Source organism: Muntiacus reevesi, chromosome 2, assembly GCF_963930625.1.
Source record: "Muntiacus reevesi chromosome 2, mMunRee1.1, whole genome shotgun sequence".
Taxonomy (NCBI): domain Eukaryota; kingdom Metazoa; phylum Chordata; class Mammalia; order Artiodactyla; family Cervidae; genus Muntiacus; species Muntiacus reevesi.
Genome location: NC_089250.1, coordinates 223,850,834 through 223,874,572, shown reverse-complemented (window position 1 = coordinate 223,874,572; position 23,739 = coordinate 223,850,834). Strand labels below are relative to the sequence as shown.

Genomic DNA, 23,739 nt, shown 5'->3' with positions numbered 1-23,739 from the left:
AAAGTTTTTTACATTCACGTATTGACAAGTTTCAACTCTAAAAAGGTCATAAGAGTTTTTTACAGTCACTAGCAAACTAGGAAAGTATTCAGGTTGAGTTCTTAAACTTGATTTCATTTTATCTGGCTGTCTCAGTTTTGTCTGTCAAAGTGTTACTTAACTTTTATGATGTAAATTATAGAGACACTGGGGTTAATTCTATCGGCTATTTACTATCTCAATTCCTTAATTCCTCAGAATGAGAAATACTTTTAATTTCCCTGTAAGTAGCCCAGCACATCTTTTGGGATGTTCAGGTGTCATTCTGTGTGACAGTTGATGGTTGTAAATCTGTTTGACAAGGTCCGTGGTCTGGTTGTGCACACACTGAGTCTGCAAGAGGCTTAAAGTTGCCTCCACTCCTCCCCTACATTTTCAAATTCATACTCCCACCCTCCTGAGGGCAGTCCTAGCAACTGAGACTAGATATAGGACCTTTTATTTTTTGTATATTTTGGAAACCATTTCCACCATTTCAGAAAGGGAGAAAGAATAGTACAAGCCCTTTTTTCTCTGCATTTTTAAGTAAGTTGCAGATCTGATGCCCTTGATCCCCAGGCACTGTAGTGGGCATTTCCTGCAAGCAAGGACCTTCTTCAATAACCACGACACAGCCTTCAGAGTCCAGCAGTTAGTCATGATACTCTACCGCTATCTAATCACAGGCTGGTCCCATGCAGGTTTTGCCAGTTGTTCGTTCCAGTAACGTCCTCACAGCAAAGGGATCCAGTTCAGAGTCTTGAGTTGCCTTCAGTCTGGAGCCTAATCTCAGCCGTTCCTTGGTTTTCATTACCTCAGTACTTAGGGTGGTTTTAGGCCAGTTGTTCTGAAAGATGTCCCTCAGTTTGGGTCCTGATGTTTGCTCATGACCTGATGGAGGTTGTGTGTCTTTGGCAGGAACCCCTTGGGAGATGCCAGGCTCTTCTACCACGTCTGCTGGTGGACCCGGGTCTGTTTGTCCCATCTCTGGTTAATTTGATGAAGCGTCTGCATCCTAGCATTCCTCTACTTCCTTCTGTAAATCAGGATTTTGTTGGGAGGCATTCTGAGATCATGTAAATAGCTTAATCCTCTTCACACTTCAGTTTATTTTCTGTGTGTATGCCACGGTGGACTCGTGTTTTCCTTTTGTCTTCAGTGGGTCAAGATCTGTTACTCTCGCCGTTTACTTTGATGCACAGATCGCAGCGGCCCCTGTGACCCTCCCCACCTCTCTGTGAGCCCTTCTTTCCATTTGGCACACATGTTCCAGATTTGTCTCTTTTTACCCGGCCCAGCCTGAAGCTCGCTCTCTCTCTAAGGAGCCTGGTTTCTTTCAATGGAGTATAGTGTTTAGAAAACCAGTGCTGGGCATTAGTGGGGTGAGGGGGTTCCCTCCTATGAGAATATTGCCGCCCCCATGTTCTTTCTTTCAGCAGACAGAGCTAGGATATACATGTCCATGTGTTGGTGCGAGTGTATGTTTTTAGACCTGTCTGTTGAAAACCTTGCATTCACACAAGTAATTCCATTGTTATTCTGCATGGCTTATTCCAGTGTTTCCCTTCATGTTTGAGACTTCCTTCTCTGATGGTGAGAAAGGTGCCTCCATTCTCCACAAAATATTTAATTGACCCAGTCAGTGTCCTCCTGTCACTGCTGACCCCTCACTCAGATTCTGACACCCCGGGGCCTCACGCCCCACCCCAGTATCCATCACTCCACACAGACTGGGCTGCTGGGGCTCTCCCACCAACACCTGCCTTCTTGTCCTCAGCCTGTTGCTTTTATAGAAAGTGTTTTTCCTTTCCTAAGTGTCTGTGTTTCCATCCTCCGTGCTTATCTATGCTTGTTACTGCATGTGTGTTTGCTACTAGATGGCTAGCCTGGCTGGGGGAATCTGCTCTCCAGGTATGCACTGGGGAGTGAGTGGAAGGAGCCATCGTAGACACGGTGAGGGGTGCCTTCGGAGCCCCACGGAGGAGTAGGGGGCTGTATCTTAAAGCAATCAGGCCAGGGCTGCAGAGGTCTGTGGCCGGTGGCTGGTCTTGTGACCGCAGTGATGGTGTGGGCACTGCCTCGGTTGTAAGAGAGCTTCAGCTGTCTCTCCCCACAGGCTGACTTAAGTTCATTGTCTTTACCTGTGTGTGAGTTATTTTGGAACAGGTTTAATGAAAGTTGATGTAACTAAACTCACTGAATCTCACATTTGCTCACTAGTGTGGCTCACTAATATGTGTGTGGTATCCAGTCCAAATGTGTCATAGATTCTGTAGCGCTCTATTTGTATTTTGTTTTTTTAATTGCTTTTTCACAGTAAGTTCATTTCCTGTATCATGCGAGCCTTTGTCACTGTGACTAGCTTTCTCTTCTTTGACCTGTATGCTGAGTCAGGTGTATGCCTCAGGTCACTGTGTTCTGTGATACCTCATTGCTGCGAGTACCTAGTATGAACAGGAGCTTGGCGCTCACTGCCAGGTGGCTTCCTCCAAAACAGCTTGGGGTGGCTTTGGTGTCTCCTGTTGCTCTTCTTCCATCTTTCTCTTCTGGTCGTTGTTTTTAATTGTTTATATGATTGACATTCTCTTATTCTCCATGTTGCTATGGAAATAGCTTTTAATATTTCATTTCTATCTGATTAACTCTGTTCCACCAGCCTTGGTTTCCAGTTCAAGTTAGGCCTACTTTTCATATCACTTGCTATTATAATGATGAATGTCCTAATTATTATTTCAAAGATTGTTTAGATACTCCAACTGCTTACCTGTCTTTATCACTATTTTCCTGTTTATCAGTGCTTTCCTAATAGAAGCACTTGTGAATAGTCCCAGAAACCACAAACCCCTTGTTATTCTCAGATACCAGTTTCTGCCAGAAGAATGGATTTACTAACACCTTGACACACCTCTCTCAAAAAGGGGCTGAATCCTTGTCCTAAATATTTTCTTCTAAGAAACAAGTAGTGATGGAAGGAAGGACTATTTCATTGCTCTGTTTTCCCCCTGCTGGGTTATTTATGTTTCTGATGTGATCTGTGCAGTGTATCTTTCTGGACTTTCTACAGCCTGTGTTTTTTGTTTTTTAACTGCTGTTCTATTCTTCACTGTGAAGAATTACTCTTTTCCTTGCCATTCAGGTATTTTGAAAGGTATTTGTGCTCACATGCAATTTAATACTCAAGTCACATTTTTCTCTAGCAACAGCTTTTACCTCACCAACTGTCCGTCCTCTCATACCACATCCAGTAAAGAGATAATCTGATTTTATAACACATTCAGCAGGTTGAAAATCTTTAAGTTGCGGCTTGAGGTAAAATACATTTACTGACGATAAAAACTCTTCCATGCTCTCTTCATAGAATTGGCAGAAAATATTTCAAAACCTGAAAAAGTGTAGTTTGAGTAATTTCAGAGCACTGTGTGTCTTAGAGGGTGGTAGGTACATGAATTGTATGGAAATTAAGTTTGTTCTTAGATGTTGCTTTTATATAGAAAGAAAAGAATGTGTACCAAGCTTTTACTTGAAAAACTGGTGGAATTTAATTGGCAGCCCACTCCAGTGTTCTTGCCTGGAGAATCCCATAGACAGAGGAGCCTCGGGTTGCAAAGAGTCCAACACACTGAGGGACTAACCATGCATGTGGGGAATTAAATACACATGGGGAATTAAAGTGCTGATTGGGGCAATGCCCTGGGGATAAAGAAATGCAATTGATAGGAAAAGACAAGAATCTGAAATTGAGGCAAAGGGAAGGAACTTGGGCAAAGACTCATGACTCCCATTTATTAGCTTAGGGCTAATGTGCTTATTATTCTGGGGGTTATTTGTTATTCTTGTTTTTCTCCATTTTTCTCATTTATTTTATCCTATTTTATTTTTGAAGCTGTCTTAAAACTTTCTTTTCCCCCTGAAAGGGGTGAGGAGTAACTAAGTTAAAATGAGCCCATAAATATTTCATGGTTGCATCATGCCTTTGTTTTGTCTTATAGCTGGTGTGTCTTTTAGACCCTCTTATCCAAATTGCAGAGATCACGAAACCTCCATGGCTCTGTCCGTGCGCTGCTCATGTCCTTGTGTGCTTGCTTTGTTTTGTAGACTGGCTCACAGTGATCCCTCATCCCCGCTGGACTTTGGTTCCATGGTGCACATGGAGTGTAGGACTCAGGGGTCTGGGCCGGAGTGAGCGCAGCCTGAGGCCCAAGATGGAGAAGAAACGAAGAAAGAAATGAAAGCCTCGTTTCAGGCCAAGCCACAGAGGCCATGAAATTTAACTTTTATTTACGTTGGACAAGACTGTAAAATGGCGGATCAGTAATGTTTCAGCTTTTAGCTGAAACAAAAATTAACTTATAATCAAGGAAGAAAAAAGTACGATTTGAGTTTATGCGATTTTATGACCATACTCACTCACGACCATGAAGCTTGTCAACATCTGGCTGCTTCTGCTGGTGGTTTTGCTCTGTGGGAAGAAGCATCTGGGCGACAGACTGGAAAAGAAACCTTTTGAAAAGTCCCCGTGCCCTGGCTGTTCCCACCTGGATTTGAAGGTGGAGTTCTCCTCAACGGTTGTGGAATATGGTAATGATGTTATTTTAAATGTTAGGGACTTGCCCCTCAGTGTGTTGGGTTTTTTTTGTTTTCTTTTTTCAGAGTTATTATAAACATTAGCTTTTGCCAAAAACATTTCCCTCTCTTCTGCAATAAATATAAAATGGGCTGAGTGCATAGTGTTTGTATATTAATTCTGCTGGTTTGTTTTTTCAGTTTAATTATTTTATATAAAGCAAGGAAACTGACATTCTGAATTATTTCCCTAAAATTGAATTCCATGGGACAGATGTCATGGTAGCTGGTGAGGGTGGGTACTTTGGAGGGGATGAAAGTTTATGTGACCAGTTGTGAATAACTAAGCAATGAGTCTTACATGATCTGCTCTAAGTTTCGTTAACTTTCCAGGAAGAAGAGAGCCTTCACTTCTCTGAATTCATCCTTCCTACTTGAAACCTTACATGCATTTCTCTGCCACATGCTCATCTTTCTCTCAACATTCGGTGTTTGAAAAATAGGTCAGGGGTCTGGTGTGAGTGCTGTGTCCTGTGATCAGGGGGGTTCATCCAGATCGTTTTAGCTCCGAGCTCTGGAAAGTGCCATCCAGGGTGTTTACTGCTCTTTCTGCTGTAGGTTTTATGATATTACGTTTTCTTTTACCAGGAAAATTTTGTGTTAGATATAATCTTGTATGATGTCATAATATAGGTTCTTAAGTTCTTTTTTTGTGTGTGTGTGTGTGTGGTTATTGATTTCAGAGTACATTGTGGCTTTCAATGGATATTTTACGGCCAAAGCTAGAAATTCATTTATTTCAAGCGCCCTGAAGAGCAGTGCAATCGACAACTGGAGAATTATACCTCGAAACAATCCATCCAGTGACTACCCTAGTGATTTTGAGGTGATTCAGATAAAAGAGAAACAGAAGGCAGGGCTGCTGACTCTTGAAGACCATCCGAACATCAAGCGGGTAACACCCCAGCGGAAAGTCTTTCGTTCCCTCAAGTACACGGAGGGTGAGTGCTGCTCCCGAGGGCTGGTCTGTGTGCGTTTTTGCTGCACTGGAAACAGGGGGGGTGTGCGTGTTCACCCAGGGTAGTATTGAGAAACAGTACAGTGAACACCCCGTCTTTCATCAGCTGTGAACACTTTCTCAGCAGGAATTAAAAAAAACAGAAAAGAGACTTTGTGCTTCTGATCGAAAGTTTGCAGTAAGAGTGATCTCTGTTGTGTGGGAAGAGATTTTCACCAGGTTTCTCTCAGGGCCTTCAGGCTGTGAGGCCCTGACGCCCCTTCACACTCGGAAACCAAGATGGTGTCTTTGAGTCCCCTTGCTTGCATTTTGCGTCTTTCAGTGCGTGTTTTTATTTTGGATGCATCTGGCAAAATGCCTTTTCTTTGGGTTTCATTTTGCTTTTCTCGGACCCTCCTGACTGTGCACCATTGTGCCTCACCATGGCTTGTTGAAGCTGGAAGCCGGGCACGTGCGGGGATGGAAGGAATCTGCTGAGTCCCTTTCAGCTCCAGGGCTCACTCTCTGGGTCCTTACAACAGGCTTGTGGAGAGAAGTTCCTTCTCAGATAACCAATTGCAGATTATTACATGCTAGTTTCCAAAGCAGGTATACTACCAAAGGGGAAAGGGTTTTTCCCTGTTCGTCAGAAACTGGGGTAGCAAATAGGTAACAGCTGTTATCACTTATTATTTCTTTCATTAGAGGAAAAACAAGATGTTTGTCACATGAGGCCTGAGAGCCTCTGAGTTTTAAAAACACACCCAGGGGACAAGCCAGTTCCCGTGCCAGCTGCGGAGCTCAGGGGTGTCTGACTTCACAGAGCTCTTTCCTCTAGTCCTTGCTTTGTGGTGCTTTTTCTCTTTGAAAAGCAGTCACCTCAAAGCAATCCACAAAGATAAAAACAAATCAGACCTGTGCAGGTAGCCAAATGTATGCCTTGTGCCTTTTTCTTTAAAGAGCTGCAGAATATTTTAGGGAATGTGGTAGCACAGGAAGTATATATAGTTTCATTGTTGGGGGTCCCCTTCTGTACCCTCTCTAGCGTGGTTGTCAGTTGCTGGGGTGCCCTGAAAGGAAATAGTGTATCTCTTCCTCTGGTCAGGAGCTGTGGGTACCTGTGGTGAGCACCTTTTCTTTAAGCTTCTGCTTCGCTCATCCAGAAAATGGAGGTGATGCTACCCAGCTGAGTTCTTCCGAAGGTGAAAGGAAATAGTGCATGTGGAGAAAACTCAGCAGAGTTCTTGGGCTGTTATAAGCAGATGTTAAATATTCGTTTTTGGGAATTCCCTGGCCGTCCATTGGTCAGGACTCTGAGCTTTCAGTGCTGGGGCCCAGATTCAATCCCTAGTCAGGGAATTAAGATTCTGTGTGCTGTATAGTGCAGCCAAAAATAAAAAACCAACTCATTTTTCTGTGGCTCTGTTGTTAGAATGCTTTGCTTTATTTTGGATCGGAACCTGTCACACTCTGGATCCCACCCCTGGTCTCGGTGGGCTGTAAGACAGAGCTGACCTGATTGCCACGAGACAGCACTGCAAGGCATTTGGAGGACATCTTGGTGTCCCGTATCTGTTACTTGTCTCTGGGATAATAGATACCAGTTCCTTCAGGGGCTGCTCATATGACCTGGCCTTACCCTTTTAATGGCTTGCTTTCAGATATGTCCCATTTTCTCTAAATTGCTCCTAACGAGTAAAGCCAGAACCGAGTTCAATCCTCCAGGTGTAGTACGGTCTGCCTGGCAGACCCTCCTTGGTTTGAATATTGTCCTTCAGTCAGTGCCCTGGCTGTTGACTGAAGGCAGAGTCAATGTGGGAGAGTCAGTGCGGAATCGTTTCAGTTGCAGTGTGCAAATAGGCACTTAATGGAATTGACACAACTGTGTGTTTCTCCAGGTCCTCGTATTTTCATGGGTGTAGCCTGGTGAGACTGGAAGGAGAGAGATAACAACTTCCTTTAGAAACAGAACCTCAGTAGTATTACAGATGGTCCTGTAGAGAAGGGTTTGAAATATGTTTTTTTCTTCTTTATAGCATGGTTTTTAAAAGGTCAAGGGACACCCTTGTGTTTTTTCTACTTTTTTCATCCATTAAAAAAATGAATGCTTGTGGATGGTAAAATTCATGCTTTTTAGTGCACAGTTTGGCAGGTCTTGATAAAAGTGCAGTCAGGTACCCCCAACAAAATCAAGATGTAAAATGTCACCCCCAGCAGTTCTCCCCGAGTCCTCTGTAGGTGTTTTGTGTTTTGAAGGGTGATGTTCTAGTAGATACTTGTGCTGAGGACGTAGAGCAGATCACAGTAGGACAGGGTTGGAGCGAGGTGTCCTGGGGTCACAGGGCTTCTTCCTGTCTGAGATCAAGCAGTAAACAGAGAAACTGCACCGTTGCTTAGTGCGTTTTCTTGCACTCGGCCCTCCCCCCACCCCTTTTCTGGTTTCATTGAGAATAAGTGGTTGGTGAAATACCAAGCATTTCTTCAATTCCAGTATCAAAACTGACTTTACCTCTTTAGAAATGATTATTTTATCATTTGTTCCCTCCCTCTTACTGGTTAGAAGATTCAAGGTAAAGAACTGTTTAGAAAGAATGTGGTGGCTAAATAATGTCCTGTGAATGTAACTGTGTTGAGAAGTTCCTTCTAGCAGAGGGGAGAGAGTGTCACTCTCCCGCAGGGGGGTTTCAGGAGGGGGTCACTGCCCTGGTGGAAGGAGTTTCCACTGACAGGCACGCATCCTGAGTTTCTGCTCTCTCTCCTTGCCTGCAGCTGAGCCCGGTGCGCCCTGTAACGAGACCCGCTGGAGCCAGAAGTGGCAGTCGTCACGGCCCTTGCGCAGGGCCAGCCTCTCCCTGGGCTCCGGCTTCTGGCATGCCACCGGGAGACACTCGAGTCGGCGGCTGCTCAGGGCCATCCCGCGCCAGGTGGCCCAGACGCTGCAAGCCGACGTGCTGTGGCAGATGGGCTACACAGGTGGGCCTGGGGGCCGGGAAGGCCTCCTCCCTCTCCAGACCCGTGGCTGAGGGTGTGCCACCTCATGCATCTGTCTTTCTGCAGGTTGAGCACTCAGCTGTCTCTTTGTCCTGCGTGTGGGTGACAGCTCCTGTCTTTGTCTAGTCCTGGTCACTTTTTGTGTCTTACTGTTTCTGAGGTGGTCAGGGCATGTTCCTTCCTTCAGGGCAGACACAGTGCTGCCCACGCCAGGGCTGACTGGCGGTCCAGCGGAGTTCTGTCATTTCCCAGGGAAGGAGGTCAGATCCAGAGATGTCACCTTGGTTTGGGCAGACTCCCATGCAGTGGCCTGTGTGCAGTGTGGCTAAGTGATTGTCGAGGTTGTGATCTTTTGTTTCAGAACAGGAAACAGTATTAAAGACCATTTCTTAGAAAATAGAACTCACAACCAATCAAATATTTTTTCTTACTGATTCATCATGGCAGAAAATTCCTATTTTAACTGCTGTGGAAGTTTGGACCCTAAACATCAAATCATGTCTCTGGCCCCTCATATGTCACAGTTTGTCTTGGTGTCATTCCATTTCTCCTTGGCTTAGAGACCCAGAGACCTTACCCCTGCTCAGAGTTAACACTCAGGAAACTGACATTTTATTAAATGATGATTTCCTTTTGGTTTGCCTTTTTAGGGCAAAAGCTTCAGAAAACAGAAATTCTCTAATCATCAGAAAAGCATTTTTTATTTCCCCCAAGCTAGCTGTTTTTTAGTATTGTGTGTGCATTTTGAAAAACGAAATGATATACTTTAATGGTTATTTCATTGTAATTGATTATTTAATGTAATATTGATATGTGAACACAACTCTTTTACTGGAAAGATATTTATGTATCAAGGCTTCTGTTAGCTTTTAAATCATATGAGTATCTTGTATTTTTTTCTCTACATATTTTCTAGAATTTCTTGATCTGACAGTATCAATCATATTTCACATTGGAGCACATAGCTTTTGGCCAGTATCTGAAATAGACTTGTTATTATAGGAAAGTGTGTGGTATAGTGGTTTTCCTTTAAGTGTGGTTTTCCCTGCGTGTAGGTGAAAGCTCCTGTCTGCAGAGTTGTTGTCATGAATAAACAGCACTGAGTCCTCGTCAGGAGGAGGAGCTGCCCCCCTGCCCCAAGAGTGAGGGCCTTGTGGTGCTCTGCACTACCAGGCCCCTTTAAGGGGAAAGGAGCCTGGAGAAAATGGCCTGAAGAGGACAGGCCATCTTGGGTGGAGGATATGGGGGTGGTGGTTTCACCCCCAGGTGCGGTGACAGTTGAGGGGTGGCCAGAGGGACCTCCTGTGTGTCCGTGGGTCTTCCTTAGCAGCTGGTGGCGGCCATTCTCAGCTGTCCCCTCTCTCTGGCCTCGGCTCAGCCAGGCCCTGGGCATCTCCCTGCTGTGTGCATTCTGTGGGTGGGCTTTGCCCTGGGTCCCTTGGTGTTCTGTGTGGGTCCCAACGAGGAACGTATTTTATAGACAAAAATCCAGAACAGTGGTTTCTCTGAACACGATTCTGCTCTCTTCTTGGAATAAGGCACTAACGTAAGGGTTGCTGTGTTTGACACTGGGCTAAGTGAGAAGCACCCCCACTTCAAAAACGTGAAGGAGAGAACCAACTGGACCAATGAGCGAACGCTGGATGACGGTGGGTGGCTGGGGACCTGAGGGCCTGAGGGACCTTTCTGGTTGCTCCCATCCTCCCTTTCATCAGCTGAGGGGGTTTTTCTCTAAATGATTAAATAGTCTATATATGATAGTTATTCGGACAAATTCAACTTGCTTTGTGCCTTTGGCAGAAGCTTTTCTAATTATTTCAGGAGGTTGGGAGGTAACTGAGGAGGGGGGTTTCCTGGTGGGAGGAATCCTTGCTGTTCGAGGGGAGCAGAACCTGCTGGCCCCCGAGGTGGGGCTGGTGAGGTGCAGGCTCTGAGTGGAGGCCCTGGAGAGGCACTGGAGACTCTGTCTTGGACTTGGAGAACGAGTCTCTTTGAATCGATGGCCCACATTATCAGCCGTGCTTCATGCCTTTTTCCTTTTGGACGGCAGGGCTGGGCCACGGCACGTTCGTGGCAGGCGTGATAGCCAGCATGAGAGAGTGCCAGGGATTTGCTCCCGATGCAGAACTTCATATTTTCAGAGTCTTTACCAACAACCAGGTATGTGTTTTGAGGGCCCCTGAAACTTAAAGAATTGGTTTTAAAAGGTGAAAAGTCGAAACTCCAGAAGAGAAGTGCTGGTTTAAAGGCAGTGCACGTCCGTGATGCTGAGCATCTCCCGGCCCCACAAGTGGCTTTGCCCTCCTCCCGCCACCCCCTCCACCAGCCTCACCGGAACCCAAGACCCTGCTCCAGGGGTGTTCCTTGACCTCCCGTTTCTCCTGCCCACCACGCCTTGGGCAGACTTGCACTTGAGAATAATCCATGTTTGTGTTCTTGCTGCTTTCCTGGACTGACCGCCTTGAGGGTCGCTGTGTGCCCAGCACCCAGCATCATGTTGGGTCACGAGGATTTGGAAGTTTGCTCCCTCCCTCTGCATTTGGAAACATTACTGAAAAGATGGAGGGTCCTGGTTATTTATTTATTGTTAAAGTCTAATTTTTGCCCGGGTAATACATAGTTCACAAACATCCAGGGCACACAGGGATAATTCTCCCAACCCTCCCATCAAGCAGGTTTTTACCTCACTTCCCCATGTCCCCCATGAGATGGTTTCTTTTCTTCTTATATCCTTTCCTCCTAGAATTTCTTTTGCATATTCAAGCAAATGTAACTGTATTGTCTTGTTTAAAAGCCTTTAAAAAACATAATTCTGAATCATATTCTCTTTCTACAGTTTTTTTTAAACATTTTGTGTTTATTCACATGTTTTTAATTTCTAATGCTCTTTATTTTTACCTGTGGATCTAAGTTTCTACATCATGTAATTTCCATTCAGCATGAAGAGATGCCTTTAGTATTGCTTGTAATGTAGTCTGTTAGCTTTGATTTCTCTCAGGTATAGTTTATCTGAAAAGATCTTTATTCTCAAAAAACTATTTTAACTGAGCATCAAATTCTGGATTTAAAGTCTTTTTATTCCCTCCAGCACTTTACTCCATTGTTTCAGTCTATTATTTTCTACTCTATTTAATTTTGTGTTTTATAAAGCACCTGAATGGTGGTACATAAAGTAATTTAACTTTTGTGAGGAAGCTATGAAAGAAATAATAACTATCAGAGAAATAATTCTGTGAAATGACGTTCAGTCTGTTTAGGAATAAAGAATATTAGACAAATATGTTTAACTGTTTGAAAACACTTAACTGAATAGATGTGTCTTAGGACAAGTCCTTCTGCAAGAGCGGCAACTAGAAGTTTGGGGTCTCCCCTGGGCAGGCAGGCAGGCTGTAAGGTCAGGCAGGTGCTGGACGTGAGACCTGGCAGGACAGGACCTGGGACCCCGCCCTCCCCGATGTCCAGGCCCGAGGAGTGGAGGCTCTGGGTGTAGTGGTGTTACATGGTAGAGCCTTCGTGGTTCTTGGGACCTCTTTCTGAAGTTTAACGTGAATGCTTCATGCCGCTAGGAGTCTGGTATTTGGAGACTTCCACTGCAATATCTAAAGCACTGTTTTCACATGGCCAGGTCTCCTACACGTCCTGGTTCCTGGATGCCTTCAACTACGCCATCCTGAAGAAGATTGACGTACTGAACCTGAGCATTGGCGGCCCCGACTTCATGGACCACCCCTTCGTCGACAAGGTTGGTCCTGTCTCTGCAGGGGACTGTGCTGGTTTGGTGGCGACTCCTGCTCTCCCGCTCCCCCACTTTGCTTGGTGTCTAGTGTGCCGGTGGCTTTGTCACCCACATGGGGACAGCTCTGAGGACGTGAGCTGTAGAGACTTGTGTGGGCAGCAGGTCACGGTGCCGTGTTGGTGCCTCTGACCTGAGCATGAGGCCCGTCCCCTCTGGACATGTCAGGAAAGCTCGGGTCTGCGCTGGGCCGCAGGGACCTGCGTCCTGGAGTCTCCCTTCCTGACACGCTGGCTGCCAGACATACCACGTCTCTACTGCCCAGTGTTGCACTTCCAGGGATCTCTTATTTTTAGCATTTTTTTTGAAAGTTGTGGTTGTTTTTGGACAGTTATATGTTGATTGTCTAAAAGTGATGTCCTTTTATAAGTAAATGCTTGCTAATTTTGTAGGTGTGGGAATTAACAGCTAACAATGTCATCATGGTTTCTGCTATTGGCAATGACGGGCCTCTTTATGGGTAAGTATCTCTGATGAGAATAACCTTACAGGTGTCTTTTTCCTGAAATAACGGAAACACTGTTGTCTGTCTGTCTCTGTATTTTTCTGCAACTGTTTGTATCTATCTAAATCTTTGTGTTGTGGAAATTTTCAGAACACACAAAAAAGACTTAGTAATGAATCCCAGGTACCCACACACTCCAGCGGTTGTGACTCAAGGACAGTCTCGTTTCTGTTTAATTTTTTTTTTCATCTTTACTGGAAATAGCGATTTGGAGGCCTAGCGTTTTTATTCTACTCTTTTTACTCCTACAAGCAGTTAGGAGAGTAAATCTGCTAGAAATAAGTGGGTTTCACAGTATTTATTGAGACCCACTGTGCACAGGGCACAGGCTGAGGAGGTAGATAAGACGAGACGCCTGCCTTTTTAGGAAAAGATGCGGCTACAACGAAACTAAGAGGAGAGCGTGCAGGCTGGCGTGACGGGCCCAGACGGGAGGGACCAGCTCAGGTGGGAGGGGCCGGAGAGCAGTGTCCCTGAGACATCCCTTTGCGCTGGTTGCTCTGGTGCATCAGGTCACTTCAGAGTGGCTGGAGGTCCGGGCAGTACTCACCGGTTCATAGGCGGTATCTGTTAGAGATCCGAATTTCCTTTCTGCTTGTAGCTTCGAGTTTTTTCTGTAGATTACGTCTGTAGTAATGTCTTGGGCTAACACTCTTGGCATGGGGCGTCTGCCATTGTCCTTGACGGGTTCCTGGGTTGGGTGCGGTTCAGTGCTGTGGCAGGGGGTTTGCGGTGATGCCGGGGAGGACCGAACACACGGTCCTGTCCCCGTGTGCCCTAGTTCAGGAGAGCCGCTGGCACAGCCGTGTGCTCGTGCCCTGCAGAGCTTGCGTGCTGTCTCGTGTGGCGTCCTGGCTGTGTGGCTGCACGGAGCAGGCCTCGGGAACCCTGACAGCACGGGTGAAACTGTCCAGGGCAGAGGATTAGGCTGAACTCTGTGAAATTAATGATGCTCCGGGTCACGGTTCCAACCTCAGTTCCTTCATTGATCGCACTCTCCTTGTGTGGGTCCAGGTTGTGACTCACGAGTGTGAGTGGCAAAACACATCCCCAACTAAGTTCCGCCGTGACAGACACCAGTTACCTAGCAATCTCTCATTAGGCGTTCCTGTCCTCTCTTTCTAATATTTGTCCGTTTACCACTCCCCCAGTTCTGATGTCCCTGCTCAAGGCCAGCCATCCACAGCTCAGCACCCCCAGGTTGTCGGTTTCCAGCCCATCCTCCTGCCTTCAGTCTCCCTGTCCCTCCCCTCCCTGCATGGGTGATGTGGGACGGAGCCAGGCAGGTCTGACTGTCCTTAGGCCGAGGGGCCTTTGCTTTCCTGAGGCCTGTCCACTCCGTGTGGCTCCAGAGGGCATGAGACCTTCCTCAGGGTGGTGGCTGTGAGGATGAAATGAGACATCCAAGGGAAAGCACCTTGAACACTGAGCCTCTGTGAGCAGTAACTGTTCCTTTCTCCCCTTTTCTGGGTTTCTGTTGTTAAAGTGTAGTCAAGCAGTTTCCTTAACTAAGGATCTGCAGTGGGTCGTTACTCCCTGGTCAGATCTCAACTTCTCCTTGGGTTTCAAGGTCTTGTGTAGTCTAGCCTGGAGTCGGCAGACTTTCTGTGAAAGGAGCAGACAGAAAACAGTGGAGTCTTTGTGGGCCATGTGGTTTTTGTTGCACCTGCTCACCTAGCCTGGTAGTGTGAAGGTGGTGTGGATGTGTGTGGACAAGTGGGCATGACTGTGTCCCGGTAACACCTTACGTAGGTTATTGGATGAGGGGCCTGGTCCAGCCCAGGCATAGTTCCTCAGCTGTGGCCTCATTGCTCACTCACCTGTGCACGTCTTGCCCAAGTCCCGATCCTCCCCGGGTCTCCCTGGTGACCCCACGTTTCAGTTGCCATCACCTGTTCCTGCTGCTGACTGCCCCTGCCGCCCCACACCCTTGGCTTGCCTTTCCATTCACACCAGCTCTTCCACATGCCATCCTGACTGCTCTGTACACACTGGTCACTGTTCTGAAATTCTGTGACTCCTGTGGGCAGTCACATGTGGGAGCCTCTAATCAGAGAGCTGCTTGTGCTTAGCGTGTTAGCAAGGATCCCAGGAGTGGAGGCCCCGGTGTTAGACTTGTGTTTGCTCATGAAGCCTCATGGGATCCAGAGTCCACCAGCTGTTGGGCAGGCCGAGGGTGGTACCCGGTCGCCAGGGCACAGCCTGAGTAGGTGTGGCTTATTGCTGGGCATTGGATAGGGCAGGGCAGGTGACCGTAATGCACTAAGAAGCCGAGCTGTGTATTGTAGGCCTGACACTGCCTGATCACCTCCACGGGTACCCTTTTCGGGAGGTCTCTGGGGTCCCGCCCCCTTAACACTTGGACTTCACAGTACCTGGGAGTCTGTGCTGCACATCCCCCTTTTCAGTGCCACCAGAGCTTTTTCGGTGCTTTCCTCTGTGTGTTGAGGGTTAAAGCGCAGAGTGTGGGGTTGGCAGGGAGAGGGATAGCAGAAGGTGGCATTCTTTGGTACTAGCTTGAGTGGGAAGTTCTGCAGGTGATTTCTGTTCTAATATCTGCTCTCTGATGTCACAGAAATTTGTAAACTTTCACTGTCAGCCAACTGAAAAATCACTGTTGGTGCCTTTGTACAACCAGCTGGTAGTGTGTTGGTGGTGGGTGAGCTAGGGAGGCGATGCCAGGATTGACTTCGTGGGTTAAAACAGTTGAATCCTGCTGATGTCATTTCAGCTGCATGAAACCAGTTGTGGTTCAGGAGTTCATTTACTGGTGGTGGAGCTGAAATAGACAAAGCTCCATAATTGGTGGTCTTATACTTTAAAAAGTTCAGCTTCGTCTTGACTTCTGCCTTGACTCCATAGTGTAAGCGATTTTGTCACTCCCTGCTTCACCGTCATTTCTTTGTAGATCTCGTGCCCTTGAGGTGCTGGGGAGAGTTGCACGGTCTTCCCTTGTGCATCTGTGTCGTCTCCCTGAGGAGCTCAGGTTGCTGAGAGATGAGTGGCCCCCACAGTTGCCCTGAGGGAGGGGACTCCTGCCCGAGACCAGTTGAGAACTTTGTTTCTGACGGGGGCAGGGGTACGTGTATGGCTGTAGTTCCTTCCGCTGGATCTGGACTCAAGCTGGGGAGGCAGGAGGATGCACTTGCAGCAGTTGGGAGGTGATGTGAGAGTGTGTACATAGGTGGTGCCGTGACGGTGACTGGTGCTGTGAAGCTCAGAGGGAGTGTTCCTTCACGCCTGGCAGTAGTGAGGGAGACGTGAGCCTGGGGCGGGAGGGTGATAAGCCGACAGGGAGGGAAGGACGGAGGGTAGAGGGTGCCTAGGTATGAGGAGGTTGAGCCGCCAGAGGCGGCGGTGCGCGGGACAGGGCCGCAGCCACATGCCATGTCGCAGGAGCACTTGCTGCAGACTCAGACTGTGCCCTCGTTTGACTCTTTCATTTAAAATGGTTCCTCTCCCCTTGTGTTTTTGTGCATCCATGCAGCACTCTGAACAACCCTGCTGACCAGATGGATGTCATCGGAGTGGGTGGCATTGACTTTGAGGACAACATCGCCCGCTTCTCCTCGCGGGGAATGACCACCTGGGTATGTGGGGCTCCTTTCCTGCTGGAGTGTGTGTGCGCGTGCACACGTGTGTGTGTACTTCCATGAGCTGTAATTATGCAGCTGGCTCACCCTCCAGTCCGAGGAGATGCTTCCTCAGATGGTAGCCGGGCACCGTGACCTGTACCCGCTGTCCTCCTGGTCCTCTCACCCACCTTCTGTGTCCTTGGCCTTTATCTAGGCAAGTGTTTTAATGGCATTTTGAGAAATGTTCCCGAATAATCTGCACAGCTGCAGGTGAAGACATCTTTGCTCAGTGTCCCACATGTGCAGGTCCAGAGTCCATTTATATGTGGTAGCCAGGAAGTTTTCACTTCACATGTGTCCTTCTTTCTTCCAGAATATAAGTGCCAATGGAATTCTCGTTTCCCCCAGTTTCTGGGAGGTTTAAGAGAGTTCTCAGTTAAAATCTTATCCTAGGTTGCTTGTATGGCTACACTGACTGTTCTAAGTCATTCTTTTCCTTCTGGTGATAGATTGAAATGACAGTCATATCATGTAACTTTTTACTTTATTAAGAAAATGTGTCTTTTTTCCCCTAATTTTTAATTTTAACTTGCTGATTTTTCTAACATATTTCTAGTTTTTAAGTCATCTTTAAATCAGTTTCTAGTCTTGCATGTTAGCAAAATTTTAAATATTCATTTTTTAAAGATTGTAGAGCATTGCATTATGTTGGTCATTATAAAAACACAAAAATAATTTTATTTTCTGTATGATCATTTAAGCTTCTTCTGAATTGCAGTGAATTTCGGGTGAAAACCAGCACCATGCTCAGGCTATTTAGCTGATGGCGTTTCTGGTTTCATTCACTCATAACTGCTCAGGGCTGTGTGCCCACGCGGGGGCCTGGTAGAGACCATACTGTTGTTGTTACAGGAGCTGCCTGGAGGCTATGGTCGCGTGAAGCCTGACATTGTCACCTATGGCGCTGGAGTGCGGGGCTCAGGCGTGAAAGGGGGGTGCCGGGCCCTCTCAGGGACCAGCGTGGCTTCCCCAGTGGTGGCTGGTGCTGTCACCTTGCTGGTGAGGTGAGTGTCACTTGGTTGGGAGGGGTGGGCAGCAGCAGGCCAGGAACTGAGTCCTGCTGCTCACCAGCTTGTCACAGGGCCTCAGCCCATCTCTGCAGAGGAGCCAGGGTCTGTGTCTTGACAGTTCTCATGGGTGTTTGGTGAGAGAATGGAGCTGTCTGGTCTCCTGCTGTCAGGAGCGGGAGGGGAGGCCTTGGTGCCTTCCGTTCCCAGCCCCGCGGCCTCTCTGAGGAGGATGTTTTCAGGGAGGACGCCTTTGCTTTCCTCCTCCCTGCAGCAGGGAGGGCTCCTCTGGGGGTTAGCAGTGCTTTAGTGTGAGAAGCAGCTCGTGCAGATGTCGGGCCACGGGGAATCGCTTCCTCAGCTTTGGCCTTAGAGCCCCAGGAGCAGCCGGAGCTGGGGCCTGGTCTTGTTTGGTCGACAGGAGGAGCAGGGCGTCCACCTGGGGCTGAGCTGTGAGCAGTTCTTGTTTCTGCTAAAAGTTCCACTTTATTCTCCTCACGTCTCGTGAAGTCAGCGTCCCATCTAGACCTGTTAGAAAAAAACGCAGTAACACTTTAAGACCAACCATCCTCATAGAAAAATACTTAGCAATTGAGGAGAGTGAATTTTTCTTTACTGGATTTCTTCTCTGCACTTAGCGAGCCACAGTTTACTTGTATTTATAACTTGTAGGTACACAAACGCACGTGTTTTAATGCTGGTGTTCTAAAGCAAGCGAGAGGGTCTGGGTGCTGCTGCCTGAGTCCAGCTGTGTTCTGATGATGATCCCTCCACCAGACTCGACCCACCAGGGTGGCGCATCCCAGACAGGCCTCCAGACAAAACAGGCCTGGGGGGCAGTGGGCTTCCCTCCTGGCCATGCCTCTAGGCCACGCAGCATCGAGTGCCTGCTGGACCCATCTCCATCCTCCCCTTCTCCCAGCCAGGCTGTGTCCACCTGTCAGGAATCTGTAACTCCTATCTGCAACCTCTGAGGTTAGCTGTATTGAGTTAGTAGGAAAGTATGTTTTCCTGGTCAATTTAGTATGAGCCCAGAGTCTGTGTTCTCACAGCCACTTGGAAGGAGGTAAGTGGTCAGTCCTGAGGCAGCAGCAGAAATGAGCATGTTTGCCCTTGTCTTACATGAGTTTTACTGAAGATCCCATCAAGGTTGGAGGTCGTGTGATTGCACTGCTACGGGTTAGGGATGGTCTGGTTTTCCTTCTTTTGCTAAGAGCAGATGAGCAAATATGTACTTCTCCCCCCAGCACAGTCCAGAAACGTGAACTAGTGAACCCAGCCAGCATGAAGCAGGCCCTGATTGCATCCGCCCGGCGGCTTCCCGGTGTCAACATGTTTGAGCAAGGCCACGGCAAGCTGGATCTCCTCCGAGCCTATCAGATCCTCAACAGCTACAAGCCCCAGGCCAGGTCGGTGTGCCTGTGCACAGGCCTTTCTCCTCTTCCTGGGCTCCCTCAGCACAGGCTATTTGCCTCAAAACACAACCCACCCCACCACACAAGACTTGGGGGCCTTGGGGAGCTTCCTGCTGCTGCTTCTGCTGGGGTGTCAGGACTGCTCCCCACCTCCCCACATTCTGTTTGTAATGTCAGCCATTTGAAGTAATGAATTCCTGCTTTTTTTACTTAGTAAAACTTTTTTTTGAAGTAACCTTAAACTTACAGAACTTTGCAAAAATCATATGGATGTTCTCATGTATTGTACATCAGGACTCCAACCCTGCACTGGCTTTTCTGGTGTTAGCATCTTACTTAACCATCGCACACGCCGCATAGCCTGGCAGTTGACACTGATGCAGTACCATCTACTAATCTGCAGGCTGTGTTTGAATTTCGCCCAGATTTTTCCCATCCCGTCCTCGGCCTGGTCCAGGATCCAGGCCAGCATCCACGTTGTGTTTAGTTGTCATGTGTCCTTGGTTTTCTCCAGGTGGGCTCGTTGGCTCAGTGCCCTTCCTTTTATTCTTGGTGGTGCTTGCCTGCATCCTGAGGTTTAGGTGATGTGTCAGCCTGGACCCTCCAGGAAGCGGACGCCAAGAGATCTCCTGGGGGAGGGGCCTATGAAGGATGAGGGGGAGGAGGCGGGAGAAGTGGGGAGAGGACCCTCAAGCCAGCACAGGTCTGAAATCTTTCCTCGTCCCGGAGAATCCCTGAATTAAGATCACCGTTAGAGGAGGCTGAGTCCCCAGGGCTGGGCTGCTCCAGTGCCTGCTGCGCTCGGTCCCTGGCACAGACGTGGTGGATTGTCTGGGGTGTTGGTTAGCGGGGCTGGGCAGCAGGAGGTGCAGTGCCAGGTGTCCACTGCAGGGGCTCTCTGTCGCTGTGACTGCAAAGTGTCTTGGGGGGGCACACTTGAAGATGATCTTGTTTCTTGCCAAACCTTCCATCACTACGTTTAGTATCCTTAGATGGTTCTTTCTTCTAATGGTTCTTATGTAGAGATTGCCCCTGGCGATTTTCTGCTTCTCTCATTCCTTGTGCATTTATTAGCTGAAATTCTGCTGCAAGGAAGTGCTGTCCTCCTCTCGTTTATTATTTCAGTTGTATCAGCATGGACACAGATCCTTGTTTCACTCTGACTGTAATCCATTAATGTCTGTTTATTTCATTGCTCCTGTTGTCCCAGATTTGGCTCTCTGGAGCTCCTTCTGTTTGGCTCCTGTATCTTTTCAGCGTGTCTCCATCATTGTCCACTCGTAGCGTTTCTGTGCCCGCTGTGGGTATCAGTTCTTGTCCCAGCAGCCCTGGTCCTCAGTTGGAGAGTGGGTTTAGAAATGGACGCCTGACTGCAGGTGTGCTCTTGGCGGCTGCGCTCCTGCTTGTTTCTGGGTCCTTTCTGCAGCCCGAGCTGGCGAGTGTCCGCACACACACTCCTGTACTTGTCTGTGTCTGTGATGCCGCCTGTCTCCTGTCCCACTCACGGCCCCTCACCGGGTCTTCTCGCTGGCTATCCTTCTCCAGCAGCAGGCAGCCTGACTGTCACTCTCCACCATGTCTCTTTGATGACATGTGCGGTCCTAGGACGCACATGTGGAAAGTGTTAGAGCAGTAACTCGTACCCTGGTAAACACAAGTTCACTCAGTAGAGGATGGCAGTTGTGGGTAGTTCTTTTTACATTTATAGAACGTAATCATATTGTCTGTGACCTCAGTCCATTTCTTTCCTTCCTTCCCACCAGGCCCTGTCAGTCTGATTTTGCTGCTTAATTTCAGTATAGTTGAGTTCATTGGTTAGTATGTGTGTTTCTTTCTGGATTCCCACTACATTCTGGTTGATTTCAGTTAGTTATGTATTGTATTGTGAAAGAGGACCGTGACTCTAAGGTCTGAATTGCACAGAGCGCACCTCGCCAGGTGTGGTCCTCTCACCCCTCTGTTCTGCTCCCCCGCCCCGCAGGTAACAAGGCCGGGTGTTTTTGGTTTATCCTTCTTGCATTTCTTTTTTCACAAATGAACAGATACATGTCTATTTTCTTATGTATCCCCTTTGTTACATGAAGGATACATTATTGTAAATACTCTTTTGTACTTTTTTCATGTAACAGTATCCTGGAAATCACTTTGTATCCATTCACAGAGATCTTGCTTCTCCTTTTTTATAGCTTCCTAGGGTGGATACCTTTGTGTTTTCAAGTACATGTCTATATATAGGCACTTAAAATGTTTTCAGTATTTTGTCATTTTTAGCTGCTTGTGTCTGTGTGTCTTAGTTTTGTTGGACGTGTGTCTGCAGGAAGATTCCTAGAAAGAAGCAGGGTTGCTGGGACCAGGCCGTGAGCAGAGGGTGCCCGGGGGGTACCGCTGGCCTGTCTGCCCAGAGCCGTACTTCATGCCTGTCTAACACATGGGAAGTGCTCCCTTAGTGTTGCTTTTATTTGCAGATCTCAGGTTTTGAGTGAGTTTGAACACTTTATCTGTAGGTAAGAACTTTTTCTATATCTTTCCTGTGATGTGTTTGTTCATTTCTTTCAACCATTTTTCTTTTTTTCTGGGGTTTTTGTCCCTTGGTCTAAGTGTTGTTTACATATTAGGGCAAGTAACCCTTTGCTGCAGGTATTTCTCCCAGTTTATTAGCTGCCTTTTGTCGTAAAAGTGTTTCTGGCCGTGCAGTCTTTTCTATTTTAACTGCTGTGTTAGTTTGTCCGTTGTTGTTTTTGCCCCTGGATTTTGAAGCACATGCCTTGAGGTAAAGGAGAGACTCACCCCTGTTTTCTGCTACTTGTTGCTTTCTTTTATTTACTCGAGACTCTACTCCATTTGGGGTTTACTCCAATATGTATGATGTGAGTTGTGAATATAATTTTATCTTTTACCAAATGGCCACCCATTTATCCCAGGTCCAGTTATTGAAAGTCCATATTTGCCCCATGACTTGAGACTGAGTCCAAGTCTTCCCTGGGGCCGCTCATGTACTTGTTCTTCCCCAGCTGCAGGCTCCAGGCTTGTGGGGCAGAGGTGATGCCCACGCACCCCACTGTGCCGCGGGCGAGGCCGGCTGGCCTGGAGGCCTCCTCACTGCAGGGAGTGCTGTGAGGCCAGGTTCCTGGGCCTGGCTGAGACTCAGACCCGCACTAATGACTCTTGCTGTGGTTGTGCCGCGTCATTGCTGTTCCCGACTCCGTCTCCTGCAACACTGTCCTGTCTGTTTCAGTTTGAGCCCCAGTTACATCGACCTGACCGAGTGTCCTTACATGTGGCCCTACTGCTCCCAGCCCATCTACTATGGGGGCATGCCGACTATCGTCAACGTCACCATCCTCAATGGCATGGGAGTCACGGGGAGGATCGTGGACAAGGTGAGACTGCCCTTTGGCTGGTGGGGGACCTAGACGTGGCCCAGACTTCCTCCTGTCCGCGGCTGGGGTGGGAAGCAGTGGTTTCTCTGAGGCCTTTGCAGTTAGGTCAGAGATACAGTGATGAGACCAATTTGCTATGCTTGTACTTGGCGTCTTGAGTTTGGTTCCTGAATCAGCTAATTGCATTTGAGTCCTCATTTTAACAGTTAATCACCAATGATTAAAGGCCCACTTGTAATTATTTTATTGTTTAATGAGTACAAATGGGTGTTTGTATTTAGAAGGTATGGTCTTTATTTGAATTTTGTTTATGTAGTTTGTCTTATATTTACTGTATAAACAGTATTACAACAAAAAAGGATAGGGAAAAAGAACAGAAAAGTGATTTTAGCCCCAGATATGAACAGAATCACTATTAAAAAGAAAGTTCAAGTCATATTTTGTAACAGATTGCTGTAGCTGTTTAAATAACTGTACCTAAATGGCTTCAGTGCCCCCAGCACTGTTCCCTCCTTGCTCCGTGTCACTGCTGAGCCCTTCGTCTCCCGGCTCCCTTTCATCTGATTTCTGTGTATTCTTGGCTGTGCTCGCTCTCTGTCGCTGGGCACAGCCTTTCTCTAACTGCCGCCAGCAGGGCTGCTCTGTCTTTGCCGTGTGCAGGCTCCTCCCTTAGGTGGCTTCTCGTTGCAGAGCGCGGGCTCCAGTGCATGCAGGCTTCAGTAGTTTTGGCACATGGGCCTGGTTGTTCTGAGGCACATGGAAACTTCCCAGACCAGGATTGGAACCTGTGTCCCCTGCACTAGCAGGCGGATTCTTAACCACTGGACCACCAGGATTGGTGCAGAATGTCTTGATGGCAGGATTTTACTTTTCATGAAGATATCACAGAAATGGTTTTTTTTTTTTCCTTTTTTTTGGTTACTTTTTGGCCACAGTGTGTCATGTGGGGTCTTAGTTCCCTGGCCAGGTGTTGAACCCTTGCTCCCTGCAGGGGAAGCACAGTCTTAACCACTGGACTGCCAGGGAAATCCCCAGAAAGTACATTTCTTTTGATTTTGTAAGATTTATAAAAGTCAGTTGCTTAGGAGGGGGGAAAAAAAAGAATCTTTTCTATCCCTTATCTGAAAAGGATATTTTTAGTTATCTTTGTGTGGTAGGCAAAAATGTAGTGGTGTTTTTTTTTAATCCGTTCTCACATTATAAGCATTTAAAAATATTACTACATATAAATGCTAATGATCTTTGTAATGGTTGTTTAATATTGCATGAAACTGCTAAGTCATAATTTGCTTTCTATTCTTACTTGAACAAGGTTGTTTCACCTGTAAATACTTCACTGAATATCTTTGTATATTTGGTTTTCTTTTGTTCTGAATTATATCCTTAACATAATTTCCCTGGGTTAGAATTCCAAGTAAGAGGACGTGAATGTTAC

General features: G+C 47.3%; 1 protein-coding gene across 2 annotated transcripts in view; it reads left to right on the top strand.

Annotated features, from left to right (window-relative positions):
• The window catches only part of MBTPS1 (membrane bound transcription factor peptidase, site 1), a 44,452-nt gene that overhangs the window by 5,126 nt on the left and 15,587 nt on the right, over positions 1 to 23,739 (top strand). For both annotated transcript variants that reach the window (XM_065925104.1, XM_065925105.1), the window contains exons 2-12: positions 4,114 to 4,596; positions 5,325 to 5,582; positions 8,348 to 8,551; positions 10,108 to 10,218; positions 10,620 to 10,729; positions 12,195 to 12,311; positions 12,755 to 12,822; positions 16,355 to 16,457; positions 17,355 to 17,506; positions 18,757 to 18,918; positions 22,160 to 22,304. In XM_065925104.1, coding sequence (XP_065781176.1) covers positions 4,434 to 4,596; positions 5,325 to 5,582; positions 8,348 to 8,551; positions 10,108 to 10,218; positions 10,620 to 10,729; positions 12,195 to 12,311; positions 12,755 to 12,822; positions 16,355 to 16,457; positions 17,355 to 17,506; positions 18,757 to 18,918; positions 22,160 to 22,304 — 1,593 coding nt within the window. In that variant the 5' untranslated portion in view covers positions 4,114 to 4,433. The remainder of the gene's footprint in view (positions 1 to 4,113; positions 4,597 to 5,324; positions 5,583 to 8,347; positions 8,552 to 10,107; positions 10,219 to 10,619; positions 10,730 to 12,194; positions 12,312 to 12,754; positions 12,823 to 16,354; positions 16,458 to 17,354; positions 17,507 to 18,756; positions 18,919 to 22,159; positions 22,305 to 23,739) is intronic.